This window comes from Myotis brandtii, unplaced genomic scaffold (assembly GCF_000412655.1).
Source record: "Myotis brandtii unplaced genomic scaffold, ASM41265v1 scaffold233, whole genome shotgun sequence".
Lineage (NCBI taxonomy): Eukaryota > Metazoa > Chordata > Mammalia > Chiroptera > Vespertilionidae > Myotis > Myotis brandtii.
Genome location: NW_005358773.1, coordinates 221,061 through 233,742, shown reverse-complemented (window position 1 = coordinate 233,742; position 12,682 = coordinate 221,061). Strand labels below are relative to the sequence as shown.

The window sequence follows — 12,682 nt, the reverse complement described above, 5'->3', positions numbered from 1 at the left end:
AAAAGGCAGTTTTCCCAGGTCTCCATGAGAAGAGGATCAACTCCCCTCCTTGTGGATGTAAATCACGGATTCTTAGCGAGTCTTTAAAGGGCTCGTTTCTGACAAAAAGCAGCACATGGTCTCAGAAACAAAGCTCTGGCTCTGTTTGCCTGCGGAGCAGCCACTGGGCCAGCTCCATCCAGCTGCTTCCCAGGCTGGGCAGGGAAGGTTCCAGGATCCTCAAGGGACTCTGTCGGGTCGTCAGGCCCTGCACCCTCAGTCACTCCCCCGGATTCTGGCTCATGGTGGAGGGGGTGGGGCAGGGAGAGCAGCAGGCCTGGTAGCTGCTGGACTTGAGTTAGGAGTGACCCTGTCCTCAGAGGACACCCCCCCACATTTGTCCATCCTGTGACCGTGGGGGTCCCGTGGGGGATGGAAGCCGGGCCATGGGCCTTCTTGTCCTCCAGAGTTCCTGATCTTGGGTCCTGCGTGGGGTCCAGGGCAGCGCCTGCGAGTGCCTCCCGTTCCCGCACACGGGCAAACGGGGCTGCTTATCTTAGAGCAGAGAGGCGGGGAGATTGGCAACAGTGTGTGTGCTGCTGGCAGAATATGAGGCCGTTAATCCTCCAGTCATCCATGCTCTGGCAGGGGGTCTCCATGGAGCAGCTGAGAAGAGGGGCCTCTGGGGCTGGTTCCAGCAGCTTCTCGGAGGACAGGCTTTCCAGAAAGTTGGGCCGGATCCAGGCCGGCCCCTCGGCTGCCCCGGCTGCCTCGCCTCGCGCGCAGGCGCCTCTCTGAGTTGATGCAGTGCAGATGTGTGTGCTGTCCACGGACTGGCTCAGACAACAGGAAACTCTCAAGGCTTGGATGGAGACCGGCCGTGTTTGCTTCTTGGGGTATATGTTGGATGCACAAACCCCAGAAGCGCACACTGGAGCTGGAGCTGCCCATGGAGAGGCAGCTGGTGCTGATGCTGTGCTGGGGGCCAGCCAAGGACTCGGCCGGCCTTTGGGTCGACGTTCTCGCTGTCCCGCATTCAGCTGTGCGGGGAGGCGCCTGCCCCACTGTGGTTCGCTTGGGAAGCCCGGCCCAGCGGGACACCCAAGGATGTGCTTCCAGCACACGCTTTCTCGAGCTCCCACTTGGTGGAGATTTAAATCCAAGGACAGAGCCCTTTGTCACATACGTGCACACAGCATGCCCGATACTTCTTTAGTCCAGGGAGGCACCATGAACCCCAGTCAGGTCAACAGGGCCCGTCCTCTTCTCCCGAGAGCACTCGGTACCGGCAAAGCACCCAGCCGCAGCATGGGGAGACGGGGGTGGGGGGGGGGAAGGGGTGCAAAGCCCAGGTCTGCCCACTGGGAGAGAGCGGATCTGTGGCTCCCAGGTCTCTCTGCTTGTTCAGGTTGCTTTCCAGTTTACAGTGGGGCCTTGACTTACGAGTTTAATTCGTTCCGTGACGGAGCTCGTAACTCAAATTACTCGTATGTCAAATCAACAGTGAACGAGTGAGACACGTGATGCTGGGCTGATGTTGTGGCGTTCACTGTGACGTTCGCTGCGCCAACTAGCGGTGGGGTATCTGAAGCTGGCTCGTAACCCGAATTTTAGCTCGCAACTCAAAGCAAAAAATCGGCCGAGAGACGGCTCGTATCTCGAAAAACTCGTTAGTCGGGACACTCGTAAGTCAAGGCCCCACTGTAATTGGATTCAGATACCAACCATCTGCTTTCAAGACAAGGCAGAGGGAAGGGGGAGGGGACAGAAGAGGTCACCCTCAGCCCTCATCATCACCCTCGCACTGGTCTCTTACACCCTTGGCATAGAGTATTTTAAATGAGGTTCCAATCGTGTGACATCTTTTGGAAAGGGAGCATAAAAGGCCCCGTGTCGCCCAGCCTATGTGGCTCAGTGGTTGAGCCTTGACCCATGAACCAGGAGGTCACGGTTCGATTCCGGTCAAGGGCACATGCCCGGATTGCAGGCTCGATCTCCAGTAAGGGAATGAGAAGCCTCTGAGGAGAAGTGACAACTTCCTGCCAGGCCTGTCAGTGGAGAGATTGTGCAGAATTGACTAGGAGCTGTGGGTGAGACCGGTGTCTGCTTTGAGATTCCAGATTTGAGCCAGGACGTGGTGCTCTTACTCGCTGTCATTTCCAGGACCAGCGAGCGGTATGTTGGAAAGCCTCGTCACTGGGTCCGAGGCTGCCTCCTAGACCCCCAGGGCTCCAGCGAGCCCCCGCCGCAGGAGGGGCGGCCTCCAGGCTGCATCCAGATGTGTGTTTCTAGACAACTGGCTTCCCACCCGTGGTGCTTCCGTGGGCATTCCCACTAGCACATGAGGACGAGGGAGACAAGCTCCGATTTTCCGCTTACTGTAAGGAAGGACTGTGGTACAGAGAAGGTGATTTCTTGCCTGGGCCCGCTGCCCGGAGGGTGCTCCTTGCTCCTTGGCCAGCTGGGCTCTGGGGCAGAGGACCTGGCCATAGTGGCAGGCCCACTGCTGGCTTTCCGGGGGTGCCTGTTTGCGACCTAAGAGGGAAGACCATGGTATATTCTTGTCTGGCCCATTTGGTTGCAAGGAACACAAACCCTCTTAAACTAGCTTAAGGCAAAAAGGGGATGAGGTCCCCAAGGATGGGGAAGGGGCAGGAGGGGCTGACTCAGATGTCGCCGCAGCACGGCTGGCCGGGGCAAGAGACAGCTGCCGCCCCTGAGCTGCGTGTTCTAAGGCTTCAGCTCTCAGCACCTGTTCATCCGAGTCCGAAGGAGAGGAGTGGATTTCGGGGTGGCTTTTGCCCATTGAAAGCTCTACCAGTGGCTCCTACCCCAGAAGTTACTGCCAGGTCCTGTTCCTCAGCGCTGTGGGAAGGCCCCTGTGAGGTTACCAAAGGGGATTGAGCGCCAACGTCCCCTCTCACAGGCCTGTCTCGCCCAGGCCATGGCCACACCTGGGGCGCGTCACCCCTGCCCTTTCGGCCGTCCCTCCGTAGTTACATCTAGTAGATTTTAAAAAGTTCCAGCAGGACCCACGTAGAGCAAAAACATACAAAAGTATACATTTGTTTGCAGGAAAGGGCACCTAGCTGTGCAGCGTTTAGACCACAGACACCCACAGTGAGGCCCATCCCACTGGACAAACGCCCAGCTTCCCATCTCAGGAGCTGTTTTCACCCCAGTTATGTCCATGTCAGGAAGCCTGACATGAAAGTCGCCCCTCCCCTCGTCCATCCTTGGGCTACGCTCAGGCAAGGCCATTAGGTAAATGCCCACGGCACCGAGGCTACAAGCTGGGCCCTGCACACGGAGCACCCCTACCTCACCAGGACCTTGGCTGCGCCTCTCAGAGGCCCCTGTCCTGAGCCTGTGAGCGGAGTGGCCCAAGTCCCTTGTGCTGCTCAGCTGAGCCCAGGTGGGAGGGAAGCAGCAGCGCCAGCCCACCTGCTCCAGGGGCTGCCCTGCCTGAGGCCAGGCTTCATCTGAAGGGAGGGCCCAGAGCAGCAGCTGGGGATTCGTGTGTGAGTCTGTTTACAAGGGTATGCGTGTGCATGAGCATGTGGTTGTCCGTACCTGTGCCTAAGTGTCAGAGTGCGTGTACATGTGTGTGCAGGCCCATGTGTGTATAAGCATGTGCACGGACCGCAGGTTTTGTGATAGGAAGACATCCATTTGGTCCACAGGAGACGATGCAGTGAGCGCAGTTGTTAACCTTTGCCTTCGTGGGTGGAGCTCACACCTGGATGTTTGGAAAGGGCCTGGGTCTGAGCTCAGGGCCAATAGGCCTGAGGACCACCCAGAAGGAAGGGCCGGAGAGCGTCCTCTCAGGCAGCCCCTGCAAGGACACTGGATTGAGTTTTGTGGAGCCTCATCATTCTTGCAGAGTGGCGTCCAGGGTCTGAAACCATTTCCAGGCTCACACTGAGCCTGGGACCTGCCAGAGAGTGGGGCCGGAGCCCAGGTCAGTGTCAGAGGGAGTGAACACTGCAGAAACCTTACAATGAACAGGAGGAACCTGTGCCCCTGAACCTTTGATGGGGTGCGCCCAGCCAAGTGCCCTGATGACACTACGAGGCTCCTGGGGATGGGCCAGGAGTCCTGGGGACCAACCATTTCCAGGCTCACACTGAGCCTGGGACCTGCCAGGGAGTGGGACGGGAGTGAACACTCTAGAAACCTTACAATGAACAGGAGGAACCTGTGCCCCTGAACCTTTGATGGGGTGCGCCCAGCCAAGTGCCCTGATGACACTACGAGGCTCCTGGGGATGGGCCAGGAGTCCTGGGGACCAGCAGGGCAGCTCTTCGGTCCCACTCCTCAGCTTGCTCTGCAGGCCCCCAGACTCGCCCCACCAGCTCTGGGATAGGGGAGGGGAGGGGCTGTCCTGGACCCCCTGTGGGTGTGATGGGTGTGGCCAAGAGAAGCCAGTGTTTGCTGAGCGAATGGACCTACTGAGACAGGAAAGAGACGTGGGCATTTGTCAACCTACAAAGAAGGCCCTTCTCTCTTAATGGACTGCGTCCTCCTGTCCACTTCGGGGGAAATGCAGGAATCCCGGGACTGCGGGAGGGACCCTGGTATAAGGAGCCGTGTCCCAGGGCTGCTCAGGAGCAGGTACCGTGAGAGGTCGTGCACCAGCCATGGGACCGGGGGACACGTGTTTTCTTCTGGGGGGTATGTGGCCCCTAGTTTGCCATGTTTTCTGTGGGTAGAACCCATTCAACTCCCACTTGTCTCCCTTCTTGATGGCTCTGCATGTCCACCTCGGTCCCCTGCACTGCCTGGCATTGGTAGAGATGGGGCCGAGGTTGGGGGGCTGGAAGCTAATGGAGCTGCCATGTCCTCTATCGCAGTGAGGCTGTCTGGGAGAACATGGCACGCATGTGTGTGAAGACCCAGCGGCTGGACGTCGCCAAGGTGTGCTTGGGCAACATGGGCCATGCACGCGGAGCGCGAGCACTGCGGGAGGCTGAGCAGGAACCAGAGCTGGAGGCCCGCGTGGCTATGCTGGCCATACAGCTGGGCATGCTGGTGAGTCAGGCAGCGGACGGATGGGCCCGCTGCCCGGAGGCTGCTCCTTGCTCCTTGGCCAGCTGGGCTCTGGGGCAGAGGACCTGGCCATAGTGGCAGGCCCACTGCTGGCTTTCCGGGGGTGCCTGTTTGCGACCTAAGAGGGAAGGCCATGGTATATTCTTGTCTGGCCCATTTGGTTGCAAGGAACACAAACCCTCTTAAACTAGCTTAAGGCAAAAAGGGGATGAGGTCCCCAAGGAGCCCCCAAGGCCCCTCTCCCCTCGGCCAGGTCTCCTGCCTGCCCTGCATGTTCATGGAGCTCATGGCCCATCGTACCCCAGGAGGCCTCGGGAGACGGATAGACGCAGGAGGCAGAAGCTGAGTGCCAGATGGGGTGGGCTGTGGCCGGGGCAGTTCAGATGGCCTGCACCATGTGGGGGTGGGGGGCACCCCCTCTGAGAGGAGGGCTGTGGGGCACCCATGTGTCTGCTGCATGGGAGAACTGAGCACACCTGAGTGGTCAGCCCGTGGCCCCTGGTCTGCAGAGGTGAGCGCAGGCTGCTCTGAGGGCGTGGCAGCGAGCCGGCAAAGACATCCCCACTGGACACGGGCCTGGGTGGGCTAGACGGATAGACGCAGGAGGCAGAAGCTGAGTGCCAGATGGGGTGGGCTGTGGCCGGGGCAGTTCAGATGGCCTGCACCATGTGGGGGTGGGGGGCACCCCCTCTGAGAGGAGGGCTGTGGGGCACCCATGTGTCTGCTACATGGGAGAACTGAGCACACCTGAGTGGTCAGCCATGGCCCCTGGTCTGCAGGGGTGAGCGCAGGCTGCTCTGAGGGCGTGGCAGCGGGCCGGCAAAGACATCCCCACTGGACATGGGCCTGGGTGGGCTCAGCTCTTCGTGGAGATGGGATGCCACATCGGCTTGTAGCATTCATCGTGTCGGTCTCAGAACACAGCCTGAAGTGTCCATCTGTCCTCGGTCATGGGCTGGTTGGCGGCACGTGTGGCGTCTGCGGTGGGTGGTGTGGGGGCCAGAGCAGTGGCTGTGCTGACATGTGCTCCCTTCTTCAGGAGGAGGCTGAGCAGCTGTACAAGAAATGCCAGCGCTACGACCTTCTCAACAAGCTCTACCGGGCCTCCGGTCAGTGGCAAAAAGCCATAGAAGTCGCCGAACACCAGGACCGTGTCCACCTGCGCACCACCTACTACAACTACGCCAAGCACCTGGAGGCCAGCGCCGACTGCAGCCTGGCCCTCAGCTAGTGAGCGGGGGGCTCTCCCACTCACCCTGGGACAGGCCCTGGTTGCCTCTTGCTTTTTTTCTCTGCCCCAGTGAGGTGGCCAAAGAGGTTCTCAGAGGAAGAGTCTAGATAGAGGCACCTTCTTAGGGCAGGTGACCTCAGTGGGTGTCTTCCAAGGGGAGCTTGAGCTGTTGCTTTAAGAGAACCTCAGAGGCAGGGCCTCGGCTTCACCTGGCTGCCTCGGGTCCTGGGCATGCTGAGACCTGGGCTCAGCTGGTGGCGTTGCTGCAGCCCCAGTCCATCGTGGTGCCTCCCAGGGCAGTGCTGGTGGTGGTGCCTGGGGGCCGGCCACAGCTGAGCCCTCTCCAGGGCAGGCCCAGAGCAGCGAGGAAGCCCCACTGTCTCCTGACAGCGGGTCCACATGCCACAGAGCTGTAGGCGGGAGAGAGGCTCAGGCCTGTTTCCATGCACGCAACACGGCTGAGACCGTGGGAACCAGCTGTTCCCTCTCTCCTCTTGCAGCTACGAGAAGTCAGACACCCACCGCTTCGAGGTGCCCAGGATGCTCTCGGAGGACCTGCAGTCCCTGGAGCTCTACATCAATAAGATGAAGGACAAGTGAGTGTCCCCCACGGGGTGAGGGGACATGGCAGGGGAGGCTGGGTTGGCATATGGGGGCTGGGGGCCCGGGGCTGCTCAGGGACCCTCCTCCTGGAGCTTTACATGTGAGAGTGCGAATCACTCTCTTGGTCCCTCAGAGCCACATCCTAGGATGCTGGGTGGGGAAGGTCAACGGGGGCCGGGGGCGAGGAGGGCTTTTCCTCTGGACATGGTTCCTTCAGACCTCGGGGACCTCACTCTTGTCCACCAGCTTCCACGCCTCCTGGCTGCCGGCCATGGGAAGTGCACTCTGAGGGTGGCATTTGGGACCTGGGGGCTCGTTTCCAGTGGGAGTGGGGACCTGAGGGATCCCTACGGGCTGCTCGCAGGACCCTGTGGAGGTGGTGGGCCCAGTACCTGGAAAGCCAGGCGGAGATGGACGCCGCGCTGCGCTACTACGAGCTGACACAAGACTACTTCTCCCTGGTCCGCATTCACTGCTTCCAGGGCAACATTCAGAAGGTAGGCGCGTTCTGGGAGTCGGCCCTGTGGGGGGAGTCGGCCCTGTGCGGGGAGTGAGCTGCAGACAGACCCCGGTCTCTCTGCTGGTTTTCTAGGCTGCCGAAATCGCCAACGAGACAGGAAACTGGGCTGCGTCCTATCACCTGGCCCGGCAGTACGAGAGCCAGGAGGAGGTGAGGCAGGCAGTGCACTTCTACACGCGTGCCCAGGCCTTCAACAACGCCATCCGCCTGTGCAAGGTAGGTGGCCGCATGCAGCACACACGGAGCAGCGGGCGGAAGCTGTGAAACCCAGGCAGGTGGAAAACGGGAAACGGTGCTTTGTCATCGTTCCCCACAGTCGACGACGACGAGATTTCCAAACAGAAAAGGTAGAGAATTGTATCGTGAGCATCGCATCTCCCGCCTGGGCTGGCTTCTGCCACTCAGGCCTCCCTCTGCCTGTCACACTGGTCTCTGCCCCTCCCCCATCTCTGCTCTCCCCTCCCTGATGGTGTTTGTAAAGCAAGGAGCAGTCACTGTGATGTCCCCGGGCTTCTGAGCCCGCGCTGAGGCTGGCTCACTGCTATGGCCTTGTCCACAGTCCGCCTTTCACAGAAAGCTGCTGCACCCTGTGCATCCATAACAGCGTTCCAGCCCGGGGCCTCACTCCTGGGAAATCCAAAATGTGGAGAGCCCTCACGTAAACTCGTCCCCACAGTGTTCTGTACAATAGGGGGGAAGGAAACCTCTGAAAATTCTGCTGCACACCCCCAGTAAGACGTGACACTCGTTGGAAACCACGATCACGTGGATTGGCGTGTGTCAAACAGGGAAGATGGGCCCCGCACGGCATCATTCACAGACGGGAGCAGGGACCACTGAGCCCTGCCCGCCCCCTTCCCGCAGGAGAACGGCCTGGACGACCAGCTCATGAACTTGGCCCTGCTGAGCTCCCCCAAGGACATGATTGAGGCGGCATGCTACTACGAGGAGAAGGGCGAGCAGATGGACAGAGCGGTCATGCTCTACCACAAGGTGAGGGGCGGCCCTGCCCTGGACCCAAAGGCGGGCAGCACAAGGCTCCCGGGAACAGGGGACTTGCCTGGGGGCAAGGGGACCACGCCAGCGGTCTCCGGATCCAGGCGTCCGGCAGCTGCTCAGAGTCCCCCTGCCGTCCACAGGCCGGCCACTTCTCCAAGGCCCTGGAGCTGGCCTTCGCCACCCAGCAGTTTGGGGCCCTGCAGCTCATCGCAGAGGACCTGGATGAGAAGTCGGACCCTGCCCTCCTGGCCCGCTGCTCGGACTTCTTCCTTGAGCACAATCAGTATGAGAAGGCAGTGGAACTGCTGCTGGCCGCCAAGAAGGTAGGGAGATGTCCGGGTCCCCGCCAGACACACTCGCGGGCCCTGAAGCCCCAGGGTCACCGTTTCCACAGGCACCGGGCACTCGGCTTCACTGTCCCGTGATTGCAGGAAGGCTTTGGCTGCGGCCTCCCTGGGGTACAGGGCCGAGAATAAGCCCACCCTTATAGCCGACCCGAATGTGGACTCACTGCCCATTGCACCCGTGTCTTCACATGACAACTAGGGAGTTCCACTCATCCTGTTTGTGTGTGTGACAAAATGCACGCAACAAAACTTAAAATCTACCATCTTAGCAGTTTTTTAAGTGTCTAGTCCAGCAGCAGTAGGTGCACGCACATTTTCATGCAGCCAATCTCTAGAACTCTTTTCCTCTTTGCATCTTGTCCCCATTCAACAACTACCGCCTCCCCCAGCCCCGGCACCCTCCGTTTACTTTCTGTCTCTACGAACCTGACTGCTCTGGGGACAGCATATGAGTGGAGTTGCCCAGTTCTTGCCCTTTTGTGACTGGCTTATTTCACTGAGCAAATGTCCTTGAGGTTCATCCATGTTGTGACATATTGCAGCATTTCCTTCCTATTTAAGACTGAATCATATTCCACATTTGCCTATCAATTCACCCATAGATGGACCCTTGAGTTAATTCTGTTTTTCGACTATTGTGGATAATGTGGCTATGACCATCGGTGTACGAATAACTCTTCAAGGCCCTTCTTTCGATTCTTTTGGGTGTTTATCCAGAGATGGAATTGCCGGATCATATGGTAACTGTTTTAATTTTTTGAGGAACTGCCATGCTGTTTTCCACGGTGGCTGCACTATTTACATTCCCACCAGCAGTGCCCACGGGTCCCGATGTCTCCACGTCCTCACCAACACTTGTTATTCTAGTTCAGTGGTTCTCAACCTTGGCTGCACATTAGAATCACCTGGGAATCTTTTTAAAATCCTGATTTCTGGGCCTCATCCTCCGGAAATTCTGTTTCTTTGTTATGGGGTGGGGCCACAACATTAGTAACAAAGAAACAGAACTTCCGGAGGATGAGGCCCAGAAATCAGGATTTTAAAAAGATTCCCAGGTGATTCTAATGTGCAGCCAAGGTTGAGAACCACTGTTCTAGTTAATAGAAAATTGGTAGTAGCCATCCTCATAGGCATGTGCACTAATTTTTTAAGTAGAAAAATTCTCCTTGATAGAAACTGAATGGGGGATATAGAAAATTGTTAATCATACAAATTTAGCCTATCCATTTATTATTTTTATTTTTTTAAATATATTTTTATTGATTTCAGAAAGGAAGGGAGAGGAAGGGAGAGATAGAAACATCAATGACGAGAGAGAATCACTGATTGGCTGCCTCCTGCATGCCCCCGATTGGGGATCAAGCCCGCAACCCGGGCATGTGCCCTGACCAGGAATCAAACTGTGACCTCCTGGTTCATAGGTCAACGCTCAGCCACTGAGCCATGCTGACTTGGCTAGCCTATCCATTTTTTAAAATTGATTTTAGAGAGAGAAAGGAAGGGGGAAAAAGAGAGAGAGAAATAGTGATTTGTTGTTTCACCCATTCATGCATTCATTGGTTGATTTTATATGTGCCCTTGCTGAGGATTGAACCTGCAACCTTAGCATATCTGGACGACACTCTAACCAACTGAGCTACCTGGCCAGGGCATGCATATCCACTTAAAAGATCTTTCTTCTGCTTGGCTGGCATGGCTCAGTGGTTGAGCATTGACCTATGAACCAGGAGCTCACAGTTCGATTCCCTGTCAGGGCACATCAGGTTTCGGCGGGCTCGATCCCCAGTGTGGGGCATGCAGGAGGCAGCAGATCAATGATTCTCTCTCATCATTGTGTTTCTCTCTCCCTCTCCCTCTCCCTTCCTCTCTGAAATCAATAAAAATATATTTATACAGTGGGGCCTTGACTTACGAGTTTAATTCGTTCCGAGACGGAGCTCAGTAAGGAGCTCGTTAATGAGCTCGTTAACTCAAATTACTCTGTCAACTCAATGGAAAAAATTGGCCGGAGAGACAGCTGGTATCTCAAAAAACTCGTTAGTCGGACACTCGTAAGTCAAGGTCCCACTGTACCATTAAGAGAAATAAAAGATCTTTCTTTCTGCAGCCAGAAGTATGCAGTTTTGTCTCTCACTACTGAGTGATGAAGACATTTTTGAAGAAATGAAAAGGCAGCTATCGTGTTCTTGGTTAGAAAGACCCAGCAGATGTACATCTGATCCTCCCTAAGGCAGTCTCGGACTTAACCTGTAGCTGGATAAGTGGACTCTATAGTTTCAGTGAAAACAGATAAACTTTCATAGTCAGGGGAAATCTGGAAAAGAAGACTCATAAGGGGTCATCAAACCTCCCAGACCTGAAAGCATATCAAAGCTAGAATAATTGGGGTCTGTGCTTGGTCAGGCCAGCAGATCAGTGGGAAATATTAGGAACCCAGAAGGAGAGCCATACGTGTATGCGTGTTGAGTATGAGATGCAGGAGCATTCACAACCGTGGAGAAAAGATGAGCTGTTCAGTAACGGGCTGATACAACCAGGTAGCCTCTGGGAGAACAAAGTTAAATCCTACTCAAGTCCTCCATCTGAGTAAATTCCTGGTGGGTAGAAGGTGTAAGCTTGTCAGTGAAATAGCAGTAGTTCCACCAGAAGCTATGAGATGTCACATGGTCTTAAAGGAGGGAAGGCATTCTCTGTGATTTAAACCCAAAGCCATAGTGGGGAAGACTGATCAGTTTGACCGAATTTGAAAATAGCACACGGAGAAAACACCATAAAAAGCAAAGATAAATAATAAAATGGAGGAAAATATATCCTACCTAAAAGCTAATTTTCTTCATATGTATAGCGTTTGTATAAATCTGTAAGAAAGTTACCAAAAACTCAAAGGGAAAGAACAAAGAATATGGACGGATGCTCAGTATCACTCATAATAAGATCGAAACTCACGGAGATTCCATTTTTCAAGGATTAGGCTGGTAAAGGTGAAAAGGTCGGAAAGCCCACTGGATTGTCATGGGAAACAAATGCACTCAGGCTGTGGGTGGGAACCCAAGCAGGCCTGTCACAAATAAAATTACATCCCCCTGACCCAGCACTTCCGTCCTCAGAAGGTATCCTAACGACACATTTATACACGTGAGAGTGGCCTAAGCACAAGGGCTGTGCCAGCAAAGAATAACCCGCTTCTGTGTGTCAGCAGGAGAGTTAAATTAGCTGTGGTTCTCGGTTGAGTGGAATACTACGAAGCTGTCAAAAGGAGGTGCGATTCCTTGCTACTGAGGTGGAATCATCTCCAAGACACAATTCTTTTTTCCCCAAGACATATTCCTATGAAAAATAGAAATTTTTTCTTAAATTTTAAAGACATTTAATTCATTAAATTCCTCAGTTTAAAAATTTCAAAAGAATTCTAGAAGAAAATTAATTTCTGGTTTCCTTTTTCTCCCACAACAAATGTAAGGTTCTTTTGAGCTCCGCATTTCCTTCGTCGCATTCCAGAATGTTAGTAGCATGGGAGACAGTCAAGGGCCACCACTGAGCCTGGCCGGGCTTCCCCTGCGGAGGTGGTGGGTGGGAGGGCGACTGCCCCCCCTCAGCGTCTGTGGCCCCTTCCCAGTATCAGGAAGCCCTGCAGCTTTGCCTGGAGCAGAACATGACCATCACCGAGGAGATGGCCGAAAAGATGACCGTGTCCAAGGACTGCACGGACCTGTCAGAAGAGTCGCGGCGCGAGCTGCTGGAGCAGATTGCCAACTGCTGCATGCGCCAGGGCAACTACCACCTGGCGACGAAGAAGTACACGCAGGCTGGGAACAAGCTCAAGGTGAGCCGGCCGGAGCGGTCACGCGCACACTTTCCCTTTTGTCCTGAGTTTAACCCAATGGGGGGAGCTTTCCCAGCCCGGGTTCCGAAGGGTGCCTGCGGGAACCCAGAGCCCTGCGCCCGTGCCTGGAC

General features: G+C 55.9%; 1 protein-coding gene across 2 annotated transcripts in view; it reads left to right on the top strand.

Moving 5' to 3' along the window:
* The window catches only part of IFT140 (intraflagellar transport 140), a 95,537-nt gene that overhangs the window by 74,513 nt on the left and 8,342 nt on the right, over positions 1–12,682 (top strand). For both annotated transcript variants that reach the window (XM_005866554.2, XM_005866553.2), the window contains exons 19-26: positions 4,833–5,010; positions 6,068–6,258; positions 6,760–6,855; positions 7,227–7,359; positions 7,455–7,598; positions 8,247–8,375; positions 8,522–8,704; positions 12,345–12,551. In XM_005866554.2, coding sequence (XP_005866616.1) covers positions 4,833–5,010; positions 6,068–6,258; positions 6,760–6,855; positions 7,227–7,359; positions 7,455–7,598; positions 8,247–8,375; positions 8,522–8,704; positions 12,345–12,551 — 1,261 coding nt within the window. The remainder of the gene's footprint in view (positions 1–4,832; positions 5,011–6,067; positions 6,259–6,759; positions 6,856–7,226; positions 7,360–7,454; positions 7,599–8,246; positions 8,376–8,521; positions 8,705–12,344; positions 12,552–12,682) is intronic.